Genomic DNA, 16,809 nt, shown 5'->3' on the forward strand with positions numbered 1-16,809 from the left:
TCCTTCAACAAAACCCAAGAAATTAGCAAAGGACTTGAAAAGACATTTCACCTTCTAAAGAAGACATAAAAGCAGCCAACAAGCATATGAAGAGGGGCTCAACGTCACTAATATTAAGAAAATGTAAATCAAAACCACAATGAGAGACTGCCTCACACCTGTCAGAATGGCCATCATCAACAAGACAACAAATGCTGACAAGAATGTGAGAATTCAGACAACCTAATTTTCAACTAGATTTAAAAAAAAAAAATCCTTTAGGATGCTGACCTTGGCCTTTGGTAGGATCTTTTTAACTACTATTGGCCTTTGCTAACAAAGCAATTACACCTGCAGCACAAACATTCTGAAATGCTTAAGGAGTATCTTCTTTCTCAAGTAGACAACTCATCTCTTCTTAAACAGTAAGTCAAAAAACTACAGAAGGAAATGGGTGTGGGACAAAGCGACGATTTCTGTCCTTCAGACTGTAATTGGTAAGCTGCTTTCACAATGAGAAATCAGCACAGCTCCTATCCAAATTATCAGAATCACAAATCCCGAATAACTAAAGGCCAAACTAATCAAGTTTTTGATAATATAACTTCATTTCAGAGAATCTGTAGAATCTTTTTCAAGAGACTGAGAACTAGGTTACTCTGATGAACTCCTGGTAACAATTATGAAAGGTTATGGTGAACACTGGATCAATAACCATTTGTGTGAGTACCCTTACCTTCATCAAAGTCAGCATCATCTTCAGTGTGCTGAGGGAAAGGAAAACAGTTGGTAATCTCAAGTCGATCTTCTACAACAAGGCCCAAAAGCACTCCTTGAACCACTTCAGTTCCTTGTCCTTCTTCCTGGTAATGTTTGATAATCTTTAATACCACCTAAAAGAAAAAAATAGAAGTTTAAATATCACTCTTATAGTTTACACTTCCTTTATTTCAAAGACAAAATAAAACTATACTGATGAACCCACAGTTATATGACAGAACTGACCAAATTTCTTACAAACCATTTCCTTTACCCTTACATAAAAAAAATCTTACATAGTCTAAATGTACACCTGAAACTCTTAGAATTTGAAGATGTGTCAAAAATGTCCATGTGGACTTCCCTGGTGGTTCAGTGGTAAAGAATCTGCCTGCCTATGCAGGAGACCCAGGTTCGATCCCTGATCCAGAAAGAGCCCACATGCCATGGAGCAACTAAGCTGGAGAGCTGCAACTACTGAAGCCTGCGTGCCCTAAAGCCTGTACTCTGCAACAGAAGAAGCCACTGAGATGAGAAGCTCCCATACCACAACTAGACAGTAACCCCCACTCACCACACCTAGAGAAGGGTCCGTGCAGCAACAAAGACCCAGCACAGCCGAAAATAAATTAAAAATAAGCAAATAAAATTAAAAGTCCATGTAGAACACTCACAACCTTTAAGTCAAAGATGCATAAAGGTCTGGCATCCAAGAATTCCTTCAGTTGAATCTAACATTACCACTTCAACCTGAGACTATTACAGAGAAAGTGACCCCGTTAACCTTTGTTAACAGCAATATCCTGTCACAAAAGATAAAAATATCAGTAAGACACAGAGATAAAGATATCAATTATCTGAACATCTAAATACAGAACCCTCTGACATACTCTCAACACCTCAAGACGGTTCCTGGACAGAGCATCTCATTAATCAGAGGAAGCAACAACAGGAACATGTATCCAAGAACTTGCTTGGTAACAGAGAACATAACGACAGCCCAGGCACCAGCACTACCTAATTTTTCTCAACAATAAGGATATACCAAATAACCTCTAATGGAATAGCCAGCTCTTCTATTTACTCTCTCCTTTAATATTCCCATTAAAATGAAGAGGTACACTGCATGACTGAATAGGCAATTAAAAGTTCACAGTAACAGTCATAATCAATAATAATTCCTACAACATGAGTCTCTTAATATATTAATGGGCTTTGAACAGTGCTTGGCACATAGTAGTATTAACAGTAGTAGTCTGTATTATTCAGTACAAGGATATGGCCTGAGACTAAAGGGTAATACAGTCTAAAATACAGTGGAAAGCTATCAGAGGGAAAAATAAGTCTAATAACAAAATGGGAATTAGAGTTTTACTGATTAGTGTTTAACTTAAAACAAGTATATTATTGATAGAAATAAATCATCAGTAACCAGTTAATAATACAGGTTACAATTATTGAACATCATGTACCAGGCAGTATTCTAATTATTATACCTGTATTATCAATCATGTAATCCTTGTAACTACCTTAGGAGAAAGCACTATATTATACTCATTTTACAAATAAGAAAGCTGAAGCAAAGAAAAGTTGAGTAAATGGCTAAAGATCACACATCCAGGAAATGGCAGAACCAAGATTTAAACTCCAAAGCTTATGGGCATATTTTAACAAGATGATTCTCATATCAGCAGCTTAATCATTAAAACCATGAGTTAGGAACAGACATGAAGCAAAGACTCTGTGATGAATGGACTCAGAAAGACTTTACACCAGTTTAAGATCCAGACCTAAGAACAGCAAGCAGTCAGCAGGGAAGAGCTCAACACAGAAGGACACCAACTAGACTGGCAGACCTTCAACACTGTGAAGTGGAGAACGTGCATAAGCCTTACACATTTCTGTATAAAAGACCTCTCCGTTTCTTGAAAGGCACAAAAATAGGCTCTAGGGGTCATGCAGGAAGAGGAAGAATGGTTTCCAGCTCTAGCATTTATTAGCTGTGACCTTGGGAAAACTATTTAATCTTCCCAAGTCCTAGATTTCTGACTTGCAAAATGGAACTGTTTCACAGCATTACTTAAGACTATTAAAAATGAGAAAACTGTACAGTAAAGATGTCACACAGGATCTGCCCTGAAATAATGCTCAATAATCAATATTATTGACTTTATCAATAAAAAGAAAACTGTTTAATTCCCATTCAACTTAACTTTACCAACAACAACCATTTTCACAATTAAAAAATAAAAGAAACATCGGTGACTAAGAAGGGCTAAACAAAACTGATAAAGAGTTATTACAAACACACCTATCAGCTTGCCCAGGTTACCTAGTTTCCTGAATACTGAACCCTATTAATGAACCACAGCTGAAATCAAAGTAAATGAGAGATGCTAGAAGATATCTGAGCTCAGTGTATATCTCTGCACCAACTGATTCCTAACAGCTGATTCCTACATGTGGGAAACGGAGTACTGATGACTAGGGCCCAGCACAATTTCACCAAAAGCCAGACCAAAATAACTTTATTTCCCTTTATAAAGAAAATAGAAGTGAGAAAAAACAATTATTATCTTTAAAAATGAATTAGCATAGTTCAAAAATAGCTTATACTGAAACACCGTCTTACTTTAAACAAAGTAAACTGGGAAGGGGTTGAGAGCAAAGTAATGGAACGGCACGGCAGCCTGGTATGCCTGCCCCAAGAATCAGTGCAATGTATACAGTATCCACGGAAGCGCAGTCCTCCAAGTAAGAGAGATTATCATCCCGCTCTTTCCTGCATCACTGACCTGCTACAGCCAGTTCTCTACAATGACCAAGAGAAAAGTTACCAGTAACAGTATTCACCTGAGTAATGGAAAAAGCAGTGGTTTAACTTCATTGGCTAAAGACAATCAACATGAATAAGTGTACCCCCTAAAGGACTAATTATAAGAGAGAAAGTTTAAAACCCTGTGATGAGAACCAGTTCAATGAATTAAACTCTCTCTACAGGCTGGGGACAATCACAAAGAGCACTGTCCAAACAGTGAGGCAGCAGAGGATGTGTCTTACTTTGAAAAGCAAAGTAAGGACCACAGGTGAGTTTCAGGAAACAGGGTATCCATTTTAAGGATGAATTCTCTCTAGCATTTCTGGGTGACCAAAACAGAAAGCCATAGGAAAGTCCTAGTGATCATTAAAATAATTTCCAACTCTAACATTTATGATCTTGCCAATTTAATAAAGTCGAATATAATAAAGCATTCAGAAAACAAAAAACTTTTAACAAAACTAAGCAAACTCATTCTTCATTTTGACATTTTATAGCCTTCCTATTTCCCACATACACACTAACATCTCAATTCTTTAGTTCAAAAAAAAGTAGTGGAATTGCATTACAAACTTCAGAGGACATTTAGATGTCAGAAGGAAATTCTTGAGCAGAAGCAACCCATAGACACATAGGCTTCTGCTACTCTATACAAATAATGAAGAACTTACTGTATCTAGAAAAACATTCCATAGATTATCGATATTTATGAGTAAGACAGAATCCATGTACTGCTCATGGTCTAGATACTCAAAATGTATTTGCTAAAGGAATGAATGGTAAATACCGGTCTATCACTTTTGTCAAAAGCACTCCACTAAGTGCCTCAAATGCAGTTACTCATTAAATCCTCACAATCCCTCTAAAGAGTCAGTAATATTATAGTCCCATTTTACAGAAGAGGAAACAGATAATCTGACATAGATTTATTATAGCAGGGAGGTGAGATCTGACTTCCGACACCAAGGTATATTTAATTACTTCACAATAACTGAGTAACTTGAGGCTTCAAATAGGTTTTTTGTAACAGAGCTGAAACAGAATGTGGTGGCAACAGCTCCAGAAGAAGTCTCCATAACAAAGTTGTAGAAACAGGGTTACTACATGGAGTAAAAAAGTTCAGTGAAGGGTTTACAGGGACAGGCAGCAAAAAGACTGACGGAATGGTGCTGGTGGTCACATTTTTTGTGCCCTAATCACGAGACGTCTGATAGCATGAACAACTGCCACTGGTTGTGTAAATCCTTCCATAACTAAGTGAGGTTCAGCTCTGTACTTCAGCGGCACTGTCCTCACTAAGCCACAAGATGGGAACGTTCCACCACACAAGTCCTGCTCTAGTCCTGCTTACTGGCCTTTCATTTTCTCTCCCCCTAACCACTCATATGCTTCTGTCCACAAAACAGTGCTGACAGACTTTTAATTAACCCTGCTTATTGATGTCATGCTCCCTATTCTTAAAAACAAGATACACGGGAGTTTAATAGCTCTCCAAACAAAAGCATACTCCTCTATTTTGTTTATAAGTGTCACAAATGATCCCACATGCTCAGGAGCTCTATATCATTTGTTCCTAGCTTATCAAAATGACCAGGGGAGTTTTTTTTAATAAGTGAAGAGAGGTCTTTACTCTGGTGACATATTACAGCCATCAGTATTTTAAAAAATACAGATGCCTGAAACCCAATCTCTGAAAATCAGAGGTAATTAACCTGGCCTGGGGCTCCTTATCCTGTATTTTAGGGTTTGGGGGGATGTGGGATTTCTTTTTTTTGGGGGGGGGGTGGTTTCTATTTTCATTTTCATATTCTCCAGGTGATTCTAACATCCTGCTGCTGCTGCTAAGTCGCTTCAGTCATGTCCGACTCTGTGAGACCCCAGAGACGGCAGCCCACCACCAGGCTCCCCCGTCCATGGGATTTGCCAGGCAAGAGTACTGGTGTGGGGTGCCATTGCCTTCTCCGCCTAACATCCTACTTCATTCTAATTTTTAATGAGGTAGCATGGACCAGCCTTTGTTTCTGTTCTAACACCTCAGGTGATTGCAATGAACTCAAATGATTAAACCACAAGTCTCCTTCTTTGTTTAAGACTCCTTGTGTCGCTAAAAACTGGGTACACTGAGAAATACAGATCCAAGAATGAACCTTTTATTTACAAAAGCATAAAGAGAAACTTAAGCCCTAATTGGAAGGATCTCCACAGTAAAGAAATGAGAGGAAAGATAAAGTGAGCAGTCCAACTGAGAAGCACCCAAGTGCCCTATCAGAGTTAAGACTTATTCTTTATAGCTTGACCCCCTAATCTACAACTACTTATGAACTTGTGCCGGCCAGGTTACTTTATCCTTTTTATCAGTGGGTAAATGAAAAGTCTTCTATAAATTATGCCCTAAGGGGCAGAAACAAACTAACCAGCGGAATCTGAAATTACCAAATTCTTCTACACCTCCCTAACACTGTCATATTCTGGGTCTAAATGCTTATAAATAACTTCCCTGATGTGACCTCCACAATCAGTGTTGTTCTTGGAATAGGTCAGCAGTCTTTAGAACTATCTCCTAGCTTTCTGAAGTCTGCATCTTCTCAGGATGGGCAAATCTTAGTAAAGAATTCCAACTTGCAGGACAGTAAACAGATTTCCTGTCTGCTGAAAATACCTGTAAGGAATAAATTTTTTTTTCCTTACTATCATTTATTATTCAGTGTGGGCAATCTGAAAAAGCAAAACAGACTATCTGTAATCTACAATGAACAAAATACTATTTAAGTGTCTGGCATTAAAAAAAAAATGAAAACCTTTGTCCAAAGGCTAAAAGCAACAAAGGATTTAACTTCCATAACAGAAAATATTTTTATTATAAAGTATTCTGTATTTATTATAAAATACAGAAAGTATTTTATAAGATAAAATATAAATAACAATCTAAAATATCCAAATAAATTATACTAGAAGTCAATCAACTTAAACTTTGAGTTAGTTAATAAGCATGATGGGTAAAATCTTCCATCCTTCCTAGAAAAGGAACATTTAACAGAATCTCTAACCAAAATCACATCAAAAACTTTCAGTTCCATATCAGGGAACAATTAAACCTGGCCAAAATAAAGATTATGCTTTCTGATGAACTGGAGTAATTTTCTATCAAATATGATGTCTACAAAAACCAGTTACTATAGAAAAACTTGAAAGCCCTGCGGAGAATCACCAGAATTCTACAACTGTCATTTTCTTTCATTCATTCATAATCTGTTCACCCAGATACTTCAGTGATTTCCACAGGCCAGTTTTACCTCTGCCAGGCCCTATGAATATGAAACCAAATCAAATACATAAGGTCTTTTACTTCCATGGGACTTTTAAGAACACCAGTTCTCAAATTTTTTGGTCAAAGGGCCTTTTAACACTCAAAAATTATTGTGGACCTCAAAGAACTTTTACATTGATATTTCATACTGAAATTCAAACCAAAAAAATGTTCAAAATACTTTATTCACTTAAAAAAATGCATCAGACACTAACTTAAATTACGACATTTTCACACTTCTGTAAACCATTTACCTTTTCAAAAAGAAATTTTAATCAGGATAAAAGAATGACATTGTTCATAGTTTTGTAAATTCTATTAATGTCTACTTTAATAAAAGACAACTGGATTTCTCATTCTGCTTCTGCATTCAATCTCTTATATAACACACAATGGAGCATCTGAAAACCTCCATTAGACATTCATGAAAGAATGAGAGTAAAAAAGATGAATAATGTTTACTCATTATTACAAAAATAGTTTAAACCTCAGAGACTGCTGGGGGTTCACACTTTAAAAACCACTATTTTAAAATGAAAATTAAGAAAGTTAATGTGCTTATAGATTGTTTAAAGCACTAAGAAAAAGACAGAGAAATGTGCTGTTAAGCTGGGGCGATCTGGTAAAGGCCTCTCTCAGATGACACCTCCGCCGAGGGCTGATGAATAAGCACTCAGCCCTGTGAAGACCTGAGTGAAGAGAGTATGTGTTAACTATGATTTTAAATACTAGTTTAGCAAAAGAGACACAGATGTATAGAACAATCTTTTGGACTCTGTGGGAGAAGGCGATGGCGGGATGATATGGGAGAATGGCATTGAAACATGTAAATTATCACATGTGAAACGAATCGCCAGTCCAGGTGCACTGGGATGACTCAGAGGGATGGGATGGGGACGGAGGTGGGAGAGGGGTTCAGGCGGATTCACGTCAATGTACAGCAAAACCAATACAATATTGTAAAGTAAAATAAATAAATAAAACTGAGATAAAAAAAATACTAGTTTCAAAGAATACTAATATTTGCTTTTCATAAAATATACAAGTTGTATTTTAAGGGTACAAAAGGGCCTAAAGATAGACGAACAGGAGGGCAGCAGGAATACACTCTCAGGCTTCTGCTAAAAGTACTGTTACACCATTAAGAAACCCAATCTGCTGGCAGACACAGATACTACTGCATAAGTCAAAACTAATAATTTCATATCGTTTTTGTTGATGAATTATGAGTCAATATATTAATAAAATCCTTTCAGAAAAGGTTTGCCATGACTTTTATAATCAGCAGTATTTCTAAGAGCAGTGTCAAGGTTATTTTACTTGGTAAATATATGTCTATGAAGTTACCACCCAAGATTCCTCTAATGAAAGTGGCAATTTGAAGTTCAGAGTTAAGAAGCAATTTAAGAACTGTCTCTGGAACTTTCAGGCCTATGAAGTACCTCAACCTTCTCTATCCTGTGTGCAGGTAGAAATGTGAAATAAACTGCGTTTCTGAAAAGCTTAACTAGCCAACCAAGCTAGAAGAGAGAACTCACAAACCAGAGCATTAACTCTCTGAGTTAATACAGCAATATCCATAGGTACATCACACTTAGATACAATCCCCGAGAGCAAGGAGCTGGGTTGCAGCCCAGTTTCAGTCCTGGGTCAGGAAATGGGGTGTTGGCCTTGTTTGACTCAGAAAAGTGGAAACTGAGATCTTTCCAAAAAGCTAGAGCTCCCTAAAAATTGTTGGTGGGAAGGGAGAAAACAGTAATTGCGGTATCTTAATATTAAATATAAACTTACTATATAACCCAAATTCTGACTCCTCAGAATTTACCCAAGAAAAATAAAAAATATTCACACAAAGATATGCTCACAAATGTTCACAGCAGTACTATTTGTAATAGCCAAAACCTGGAGGCAAACCAAAGGTCTACTAAACACAAATGGATAAACAACTGCATATCCATTCTGTGGAATCCTGCTGCTGCTGCTGCTGCTGCTAAGTCGCTTCAGTCGTGTCCAACTCTGTGCGACCCATAGATGGCAGCCTACCAGGCTCCGCCGTCCCTGGGATTCTCCAGGCAAGAACACTGGAGTGGGTTGCCATTTCCTTCTCCAATGCAGGAAGGTGAAAAGTGAAAGTGAAGTTGCTCAGTTGTGTCCGACCCTCAGCGACCCCATGGACTGCAACCTACCAGGCTTCTCCATCCATGGGATTTTCCAGGCAAGAGTACTTGAGCTGGGTGCCATTGCCTTCTCCCTATATGGAACTCTAGAAAAGGTAAAACCACAGCTGACAAGTGGTTGCCTTGGGGCCAAGGTGAGTGGGAAGATACTGAGAGCAAAGGGGCACTAATAACTGTATAACTGTGGTGCCCATAATACAATTTATTTACAACTATTAACACTAAAGTTCATCAAACTTTACATTTAAAATGAGTGGGTTTGGACTTCCCTGGTGACACAGTAAACAGGAATCTGACTGCCAATGCAGGGAACATGGGTTCAAGCCCTGGTCCAGGAGGATTTCACATACCGGGGAGCCACTAAGCCCATGTATCACAGCTAATGAGCCCACGTGCCACACCTAGTGAAGCCTGCTCCACACGAAGAGAAGCCACCACAATGAGCAGCCCGCACACTGCAAACAAGAGCAGCCCCTGCTCACCACGACTAGAGAAAGCCTGCACACAGCATCAAAGACCCAGCAAAGCCATACATAAATACATAAAAAGTTAATTTAAAATGAGTGAGTTTTATCATGTATAAATAACACCTTAACTTTAAAAAACTGGACATACTTTTACAAAGCCTATTTGATGAAGAAACAATTCGTATGTATCCACTCCAAATTTTATTCTTAATTTCAGAGTTCAAAGATCCCAAGGAAGGTCCAAGAAATTAGATTAAGAACCACTGCTACATTCTGACATATATACACATATAAAATATAAGCTCAAGTTTATAATAAGTCTAAATAATCAAAATAAATCTGTATTATTTTAGAAGCCAAGTAAATATTTAGACATTTTCCTTTAAAGTATTTTAGAATTTAATAAGATTAATTAGGTAATTAATATGTTATTTCAGTTACCCAAAAATACCTGTTTAGGAAAAACTAATTCACCACAAATTGGATATTTAAGTGTTTACAAACACGCACACATGCCCCATCAAAAAAAAAAAAGACGTCTAAAATCCACACTACCCAAAATTCTACATTAACAAGTATACTTCTCCAAGTGCATAAACACTAAAAGCAAACATTCAAACCTGAAGGCTGCAAATAACTAAAAGAGATCTAAGAAGTTCTTAAAGTCATATGCAATATTTTGTGTGTATGTACCTAAGGGCATGTTCTTGGAAAAAAAATCCATGGCATTTGCCAGATTCCCAGAGGCCCAAGACATACAAAAAGTTAGAAAGAGTTTTAAAAATTAAGTAGTACTAAAAATGTATTATATATATATGCCATTATGCATTTATGTTTATGTGAACAACGGTGTGGAAGGACATACCTTTTATGAACTTTTATTTATTTAGTTCTAATTACTTACTTAGTACTAAGCAAGTATTTGTTTTTAATTCAGAAAACACCGAATAAAGAAATAATTAAGGGAAAAGATTTTAATCTATAGCAATCATTGCAATTTACTGCATGGAGTTGCACAAAGAACTGATTTAATTTCCTTTTTTGACAGTGCTACTGAGTTGATGGAATGCTATGGACATAAGGTATGTCTTGATTTTAGTATGTTCTTTAGGGTATATTAAAAAAATATATGAACTGAATGAAGCATGGTTAAGTGGCTTTGAAAAAGGGAGCAAAAGGAAAAATCCACACACTATAAGCCTGAGCACCTGCTGACTTTAAATTCTAATCTCTTGCTGATATAGTTACTCCCCAACTCAATTCACAGATGTCGCTGCACACACATATACAAATTACCAGAAAATACCCATATGTACATGCTATCAAGACGAAAGAGGTAACTTCTAGATATATAGACCAGTTTTCAACAAGCAGAGAGATCTGTTTAAGAGAAGTCTAACCTAAGCCAGTTATAAATCAGCAAAATATCAATTCAAACTTTGCACAAACTTATCACAATAACTCTTCCCCAGGAAAAGCAGTAGGTTTCCCATTGTCTTTGTAATACACATAAAAAGGATCTGTTGAAAGCCCAGTTTAAATGATTCGGGACCAAACTAGTTTCAAATTGTTGGAACTACACCATCGATCATTTTTAACCTTCCTTTACAAAGCTAAGCTCATAAAGAATGCTCAGAGGTTGCAACCTGTGTTGTGCACCTAGAGTCAACAGTGAATCCACTTGTTCATCTTGTTAAAAGAGTTCACAGACCAAGAAATGCTGACATTAAAATGGTTTACCATGGAATCGAATCATAAAAAGTAAATCTAGTGGTATTTAGCAATTACAATATTATTGACATGCTGGTTATAGGAAGATGCTATTATATAGAATAGGTATAAAAGTCACTAATTTATAACTGTGCTTCTCAAACTACAAGTGGCAAAGAATTCATTTTCCTCCAGTCCACCTCAGACCAAAATTTCAGTCAAAGAATAAAAATTATTTACTAGAAAGAGAAAACAAATTTAACAGACGTAAGAGAATACAAGCCCAGGGATCACAAGCCTGGCTACATAACAATATTAAACTGCTGTCAAAGCTTCTAAAGACCGAGTCTCAATCCCATGCTTATCTCAGGCAGACCAGGGACAGACAGGTCAGGGACCACACCTCACACCTTCCAACAGCACTGGTTTACAGGCCCTGTAACATTAGGAGGTACAGTTCTCTCCCAACTTCAGGAGTGGAACATTCAGAGTTTATAACCAAACACTTCCTAATTTACCTCACTGATAATGAAGTCTCTCAAAATATAACAGCACCTCAACAGATATGAGCTCTAAACTGTGTAGCTATCAAATTCATAGCTTTCCCCAACTCTTGCTTGCTACAGAAGCAGACAAGCACCTGCTGGGTTCTGACCACTACCCTTAGTTTTGATTCTATTCCGAACATTGTATTTTTTAAGAAAGGTAAAAAACAAAAAACTCATTTCAGCAGCAGAAGCCCACTTTGAATCACATGCTCTGTAAGACAGAGTTAAGATAGTGAATTATTATTGCGTAAGCCCAGCTGAAGCCCCAATGTGCAAACCTTGATCTGCTGTCTTCCACTTATTGTCTAGTACACAATAACTCTAGAACTAATCTTTATTTTTGTCAGGAAAAGAATAATGCTCAAGTGAGAGAGAAAACTTTCGTAAAAGCTTAAAACTTAATTCTTGTAAGTACACACAAATGTGAGTTTCTGGTCTGTACAAACTGGAAAATCATACAGCATAGTTAAGCCTGAGCACTAGAATTCAAAATTAAATTTGAATGCCAGGTCTGGGGCCGTAGGCAGGTTATTGTATCGTGCCCAGGTTATTACCTGGGCTTCCCTGATAGCTCAGATGGTAAAGAATCCGCCTGCAATGCAGGAGACCCCGGTTGATTCCTGGATCGGGAAGATCCCCTGGAGAAGGGAAAGGCTACCCACTCCAGTATTCCAGCCTAGAGAATTACATGGTATGGGGTCACAAAAAGTCGGACACAACTGAGCAACTTTCACTTTCATTCATCACCTCTCCTGTGAAGATAAATGAGTCATTCAGTACCTATCTCACAGCATCCTTTGTTCAGTGTCTGATTCTGAGACCCCATGAACTGCAGCAAGCCAGGCTTCCCTGTCCTTCACTATCTCCCGAAGTTTGCTCAAACTCATGTCCATTAAGTTGGTGATGCTATCCAATCATTTCATCCTCTGTTGCCCCTTTCTCCTCCCACACTCAAATCTTTCCCAGTATCAGGCAACCAAAGTACTGGCGCTTCAGCTCCAGCATCAGTCCTTCCAGTTAATCAGGGTTGATTTCCTTTAGGATTGACTGGTTTGATCTCCCTGCATCCTTATGAGGACCAAAAAGTCATTCAGCCAAAATATCTAGCATACTGTGCCTGCTGCTGCTGCTAAGTCGCTTCAGTCGTGTCCGACTCTGTGCAACCCCACAGACGGCAGCCCACCAGGCTCCCCTGACCGTGGGATTCTCCAGGCAAGAGCATGGAGTGGGTTGCCATTTCCTTCTCCAATGCATGAAAGTGAAAAGGGAAAGTGAAGTCGCTCAGTCGTGTCCGACTCTGTGCGACCCCATGGACTGCAGCCTACCAGGTTCCTCGGTCCGTGGGATTTTCCAGGCAAGAGTCCTGGAGTGGGGTGCCATCGCCTTCTCCAACACTGTGCCTACTAAAGCTCAATGAATGCTAGCTACTATTATAATTACTATTATTACAATAAATATTTCAACCAATCTCATTCATTCATCCATTCATCTATCCCACAAATACTTAGTGAGTGACTAGAATATGACAAATATCCTCATGATGCTTACACTTGTCTCCTCAGAATGTTTGGTCTATTCCTTCGAGATCTTTTTCAGCATTATAAGAAACAAATATGACTTATTAAAAATCAGCCACCCGACACCAAACTTCCATTTTCTATTAAGACTTATAACGCACTTGTACCTAGAGCTTTATTCTTTGTTGTTTGTTATTCAGTCATATCCAACTCTTTTGTGATCCCAAGGACGTCGCCTGACAAGCTCCTCTGTCCAATGGTACCTGGAACCATCTCTTATAATAATCAATACCACAGGGTTTCAGGACAATACTGTTTTTAATCTGCTTTAAAAAGTCAATGGTCTGATTAAACTGATTTATTCAAAATATTGCGTCTACGTGTATGTGTATGAACAGATGTTAAGTTTCTTTAAAAACATCATTATCCCCACTAAAAATACATACTAGATCCACTACTAGAGTTTCTTAAAAGTTTGAAACAAAAAAGGCAAAGTCCAAACTGTTCCAGTTGCTGGCCAGACAGAAGAGGTCAGACAGGATGCATGATTCTTAGCTGGCTTTATTCCAGTTGTGAAGATTCTGGGAGGTAAGGTCCACAGCCTGAATTTCTCACATCAATCACCGTCAAAGAACAACTATTACAGTAAAAGAATTTAAGTCTCAGAGAAATTGTAATGCCACAGAATCTCCCCTTAGCATATTCAGTAAAGTCAATATCTAGACTTTCATTTAATTCTGGCTTCTCTCACTGACTGATCTGTGAACTTGGCAGATTTCTTATTTGGTTAAGCCTGGATCATTTTTTTCTAGCACTGAACAAAGAAGGTAGTTACTGCCAAAATGTAAATTCAAAAAGCAGAAAGCAGCATTAGTCTTAAATTTAACACATTTTATGGCTCAAGTGGGATGGGGTTCTATTTCATAAAGGGCTGAGTCAAATAATAAATAGGATTTAAATCACTGCTGTTAAGTTTTGATGTGAAAGAAATTCAAGTAACTTCAGTAAGAGAAAAAAAAGATATTTTGCTCCTGACACATATGGGATTCATTACAATACACTTAATCAATATCATTTTTATAATACTGAAGTTGAAAAAACACATTTTGTAATTATTCTCTTGTATCTACGTTCATTGATGGCCCACAGTATTAAAGTTAAATCAACTAATAAGTGTTGGGCAAGGGGGAAGAAGGACAATGCAACCTCAAGAAAGTCAACAGAGCAGCTCTGCTCTCATCATAAAAACGAGTCATGAGAAAGTACAATGATGCAATTGAACATACAAATGTATAATTTCAATTAAATGTTAACTGATAAGGATGTTTAACTTATAACATTAAGTTTATACTTTACCAACTCAATATATATAACCAATCAGCAAATTTCCCCACATATAGCTAAAAGATAGTTTTCCTAAAGTAAAAGGCTTAGATGGAACAAAATTTCCTCTCATACAAAACAAAAAAAATTTCAAAGTTCTTATAAGCTGTCTGCTTCCTAACAGTTTAATTTTATTATATTCAGAAGCATGAACCACTGCTTCATCAGCAAGCCTTAAGGTGATCTTTAGGTGCTTCTATAATAGTTTATTTCTGCTTCCTTAACAGGATGCAATATTTGCTAAAATAGGTCCAGAAAGAAACATTAAAAAAGAATAAATAGGATTTCCCTTAGGAAATGAAAGTGACAATTTCTTTTCACTACCTATTCTTTTTGGCCTTTTGATTTGTGAACCATGCATACCCAGCAAAATGGCTGTTTAATGAAATAGGTTTAATACATTAAAAACACTTCAATTTTCCAGCATAAAAAGTATACCACAATAACCCCAGGAGGAGGTGATTATTTATGCTTTTTATCCTCAAGAGGTCCTACAGAACAAAACTGAAGATGATGCATTTCTGTACAAAATGTAAAAAGGGTCTTCTTCTATCCCAAAGAAAAAGATGCTGGTCTTGTTTTAAAGGTTACCATTAAACCAAACTTGAAAGCAGTATACCTACAAGTCCTCGTTTGAAGGCTGTAAACAAAAGATAAAGAGTAAAGTTTTGATTTTATTTTGTATAATGAGTTTTTTTTCCAAAGGGCTTTTGCTACTAAGTAAGTGATCTTAAGAGAATCCAAGGGAAACTCTAAGGGACAAAGATAACACCAGAAGACTGGGTGACCTGGGCATACATGTGAGTGTTATCATTATCAGACAGGAAATATTTACTGAACTGATGAATCACACTGTAACAAGCATACTAACAGGCATATTTAATTTTAAAAAGAAGGATTAAGAAATCATAACTTTCAGTTGGCAATGGTGCCAAGCAACAGCACTTGATACTCTGTAAGTAGGAAAGCACACGGAACCACACAACTATTTGAGAGAGCAGTTTGGCAACGTGCTTACTATGCTTAAAAACATGCATAACCTTCTTTAACTCATTAACTTCAGTGATAGGTATTTATTAAAAACCTATTTTTATAGGTATTTCATTTTATCCAATTTATTAAAGCATTGGAAAAACAGAAATGTTAAATTACAAACTCTTAATGGTGTAACAACCCTCAAGTTATGAGCTTATAAACTAATTACCTTTGTGTTTTTTATATTTCTCCAGATTTTTATGAACATATGTTTTTACTAACATCTAATGTTAGTAATTATTGCTATCCCATATATACAACAAACATCTGCTACTTGTATCAAATGAAAACTAGCTGGAGACAAGGATAGAAGGTAACGGTATTGAGAAAAAAAAAGTTTCATATTAATCATCAGGATACAATGAATACCTATAGCATTTAGGTACTTGAGAGAAAAATAAATCCTTAAAATTTTATGTCAAAATACGGTTAATATTCAGACCCAAAGAGTGAAAAAGCTTTATACTTTTATTAAGTTAATACTCAGTTACCACTATTTCACTGAATTCATTTTTTTTTTCTTGTATGCTTGGGCTTGATACCAAAATCAATAAACTCCAGAATACGGTGCTTGTATATACCAGTATCACTTTAGCCCTTTCAGTTTTGATGAAACAAGTAGTTTTCATCAAATAGATGGCTTTGTAAATTATACTATACTTTGCTGTCAAGTCTAATCTTTACAGGAGATAACCATTTTATAGAATGATCTTGTACGAACAGTAGTTTGCAGAGAAAAAAATAAGCTATTCTCTATTTTCCCATGTCGAGCCAAATGAAATAATATTCAAGTAGCACAATTTATTTTTTTCTCTTTTATTTTCACTTTACACAGTTTAATTCATTGATTTTAACTGGAGTATAATTACTTTAAAATATTGTGATGGATTTTGCCATACATCAATATGAATTGGCCACAGGTATACATGATAAGTGGAAGTGAAGTCGCTCAGTCTTGTCCAAGTCTTTGCTACCCCATGGATTGTAGCCTACGAGGTTCCTGCATCCATGGAATTTTCCAAGCAAGAGTACTGGAGTGGGTTGCCATTTCCTTCTTCAGGGGATCTTCCCAATCCAGGGATGGAACCTGGGTCTCCTGCATTGCAAGC

At 37.0% G+C, this 16,809-nt stretch overlaps 1 protein-coding gene across 1 annotated transcript in view; it reads right to left on the minus strand.

Moving 5' to 3' along the window:
- EIF3H (eukaryotic translation initiation factor 3 subunit H) overlaps nt 1-16,809 on the minus strand; it is a 95,378-nt gene that overhangs the window by 64,667 nt on the left and 13,902 nt on the right. The window contains exon 2 of the mRNA XM_086336334.1: nt 716-872. Within this exon, the coding sequence (XP_086192460.1) occupies nt 716-872 (157 nt within the window). The remainder of the gene's footprint in view (nt 1-715; nt 873-16,809) is intronic.

This window comes from Bos grunniens, chromosome 14 (assembly GCF_055505025.1).
Source record: "Bos grunniens cultivar Pamir isolate PY7600 chromosome 14, Bosgru_T2T1.0, whole genome shotgun sequence".
Lineage (NCBI taxonomy): Eukaryota > Metazoa > Chordata > Mammalia > Artiodactyla > Bovidae > Bos > Bos grunniens.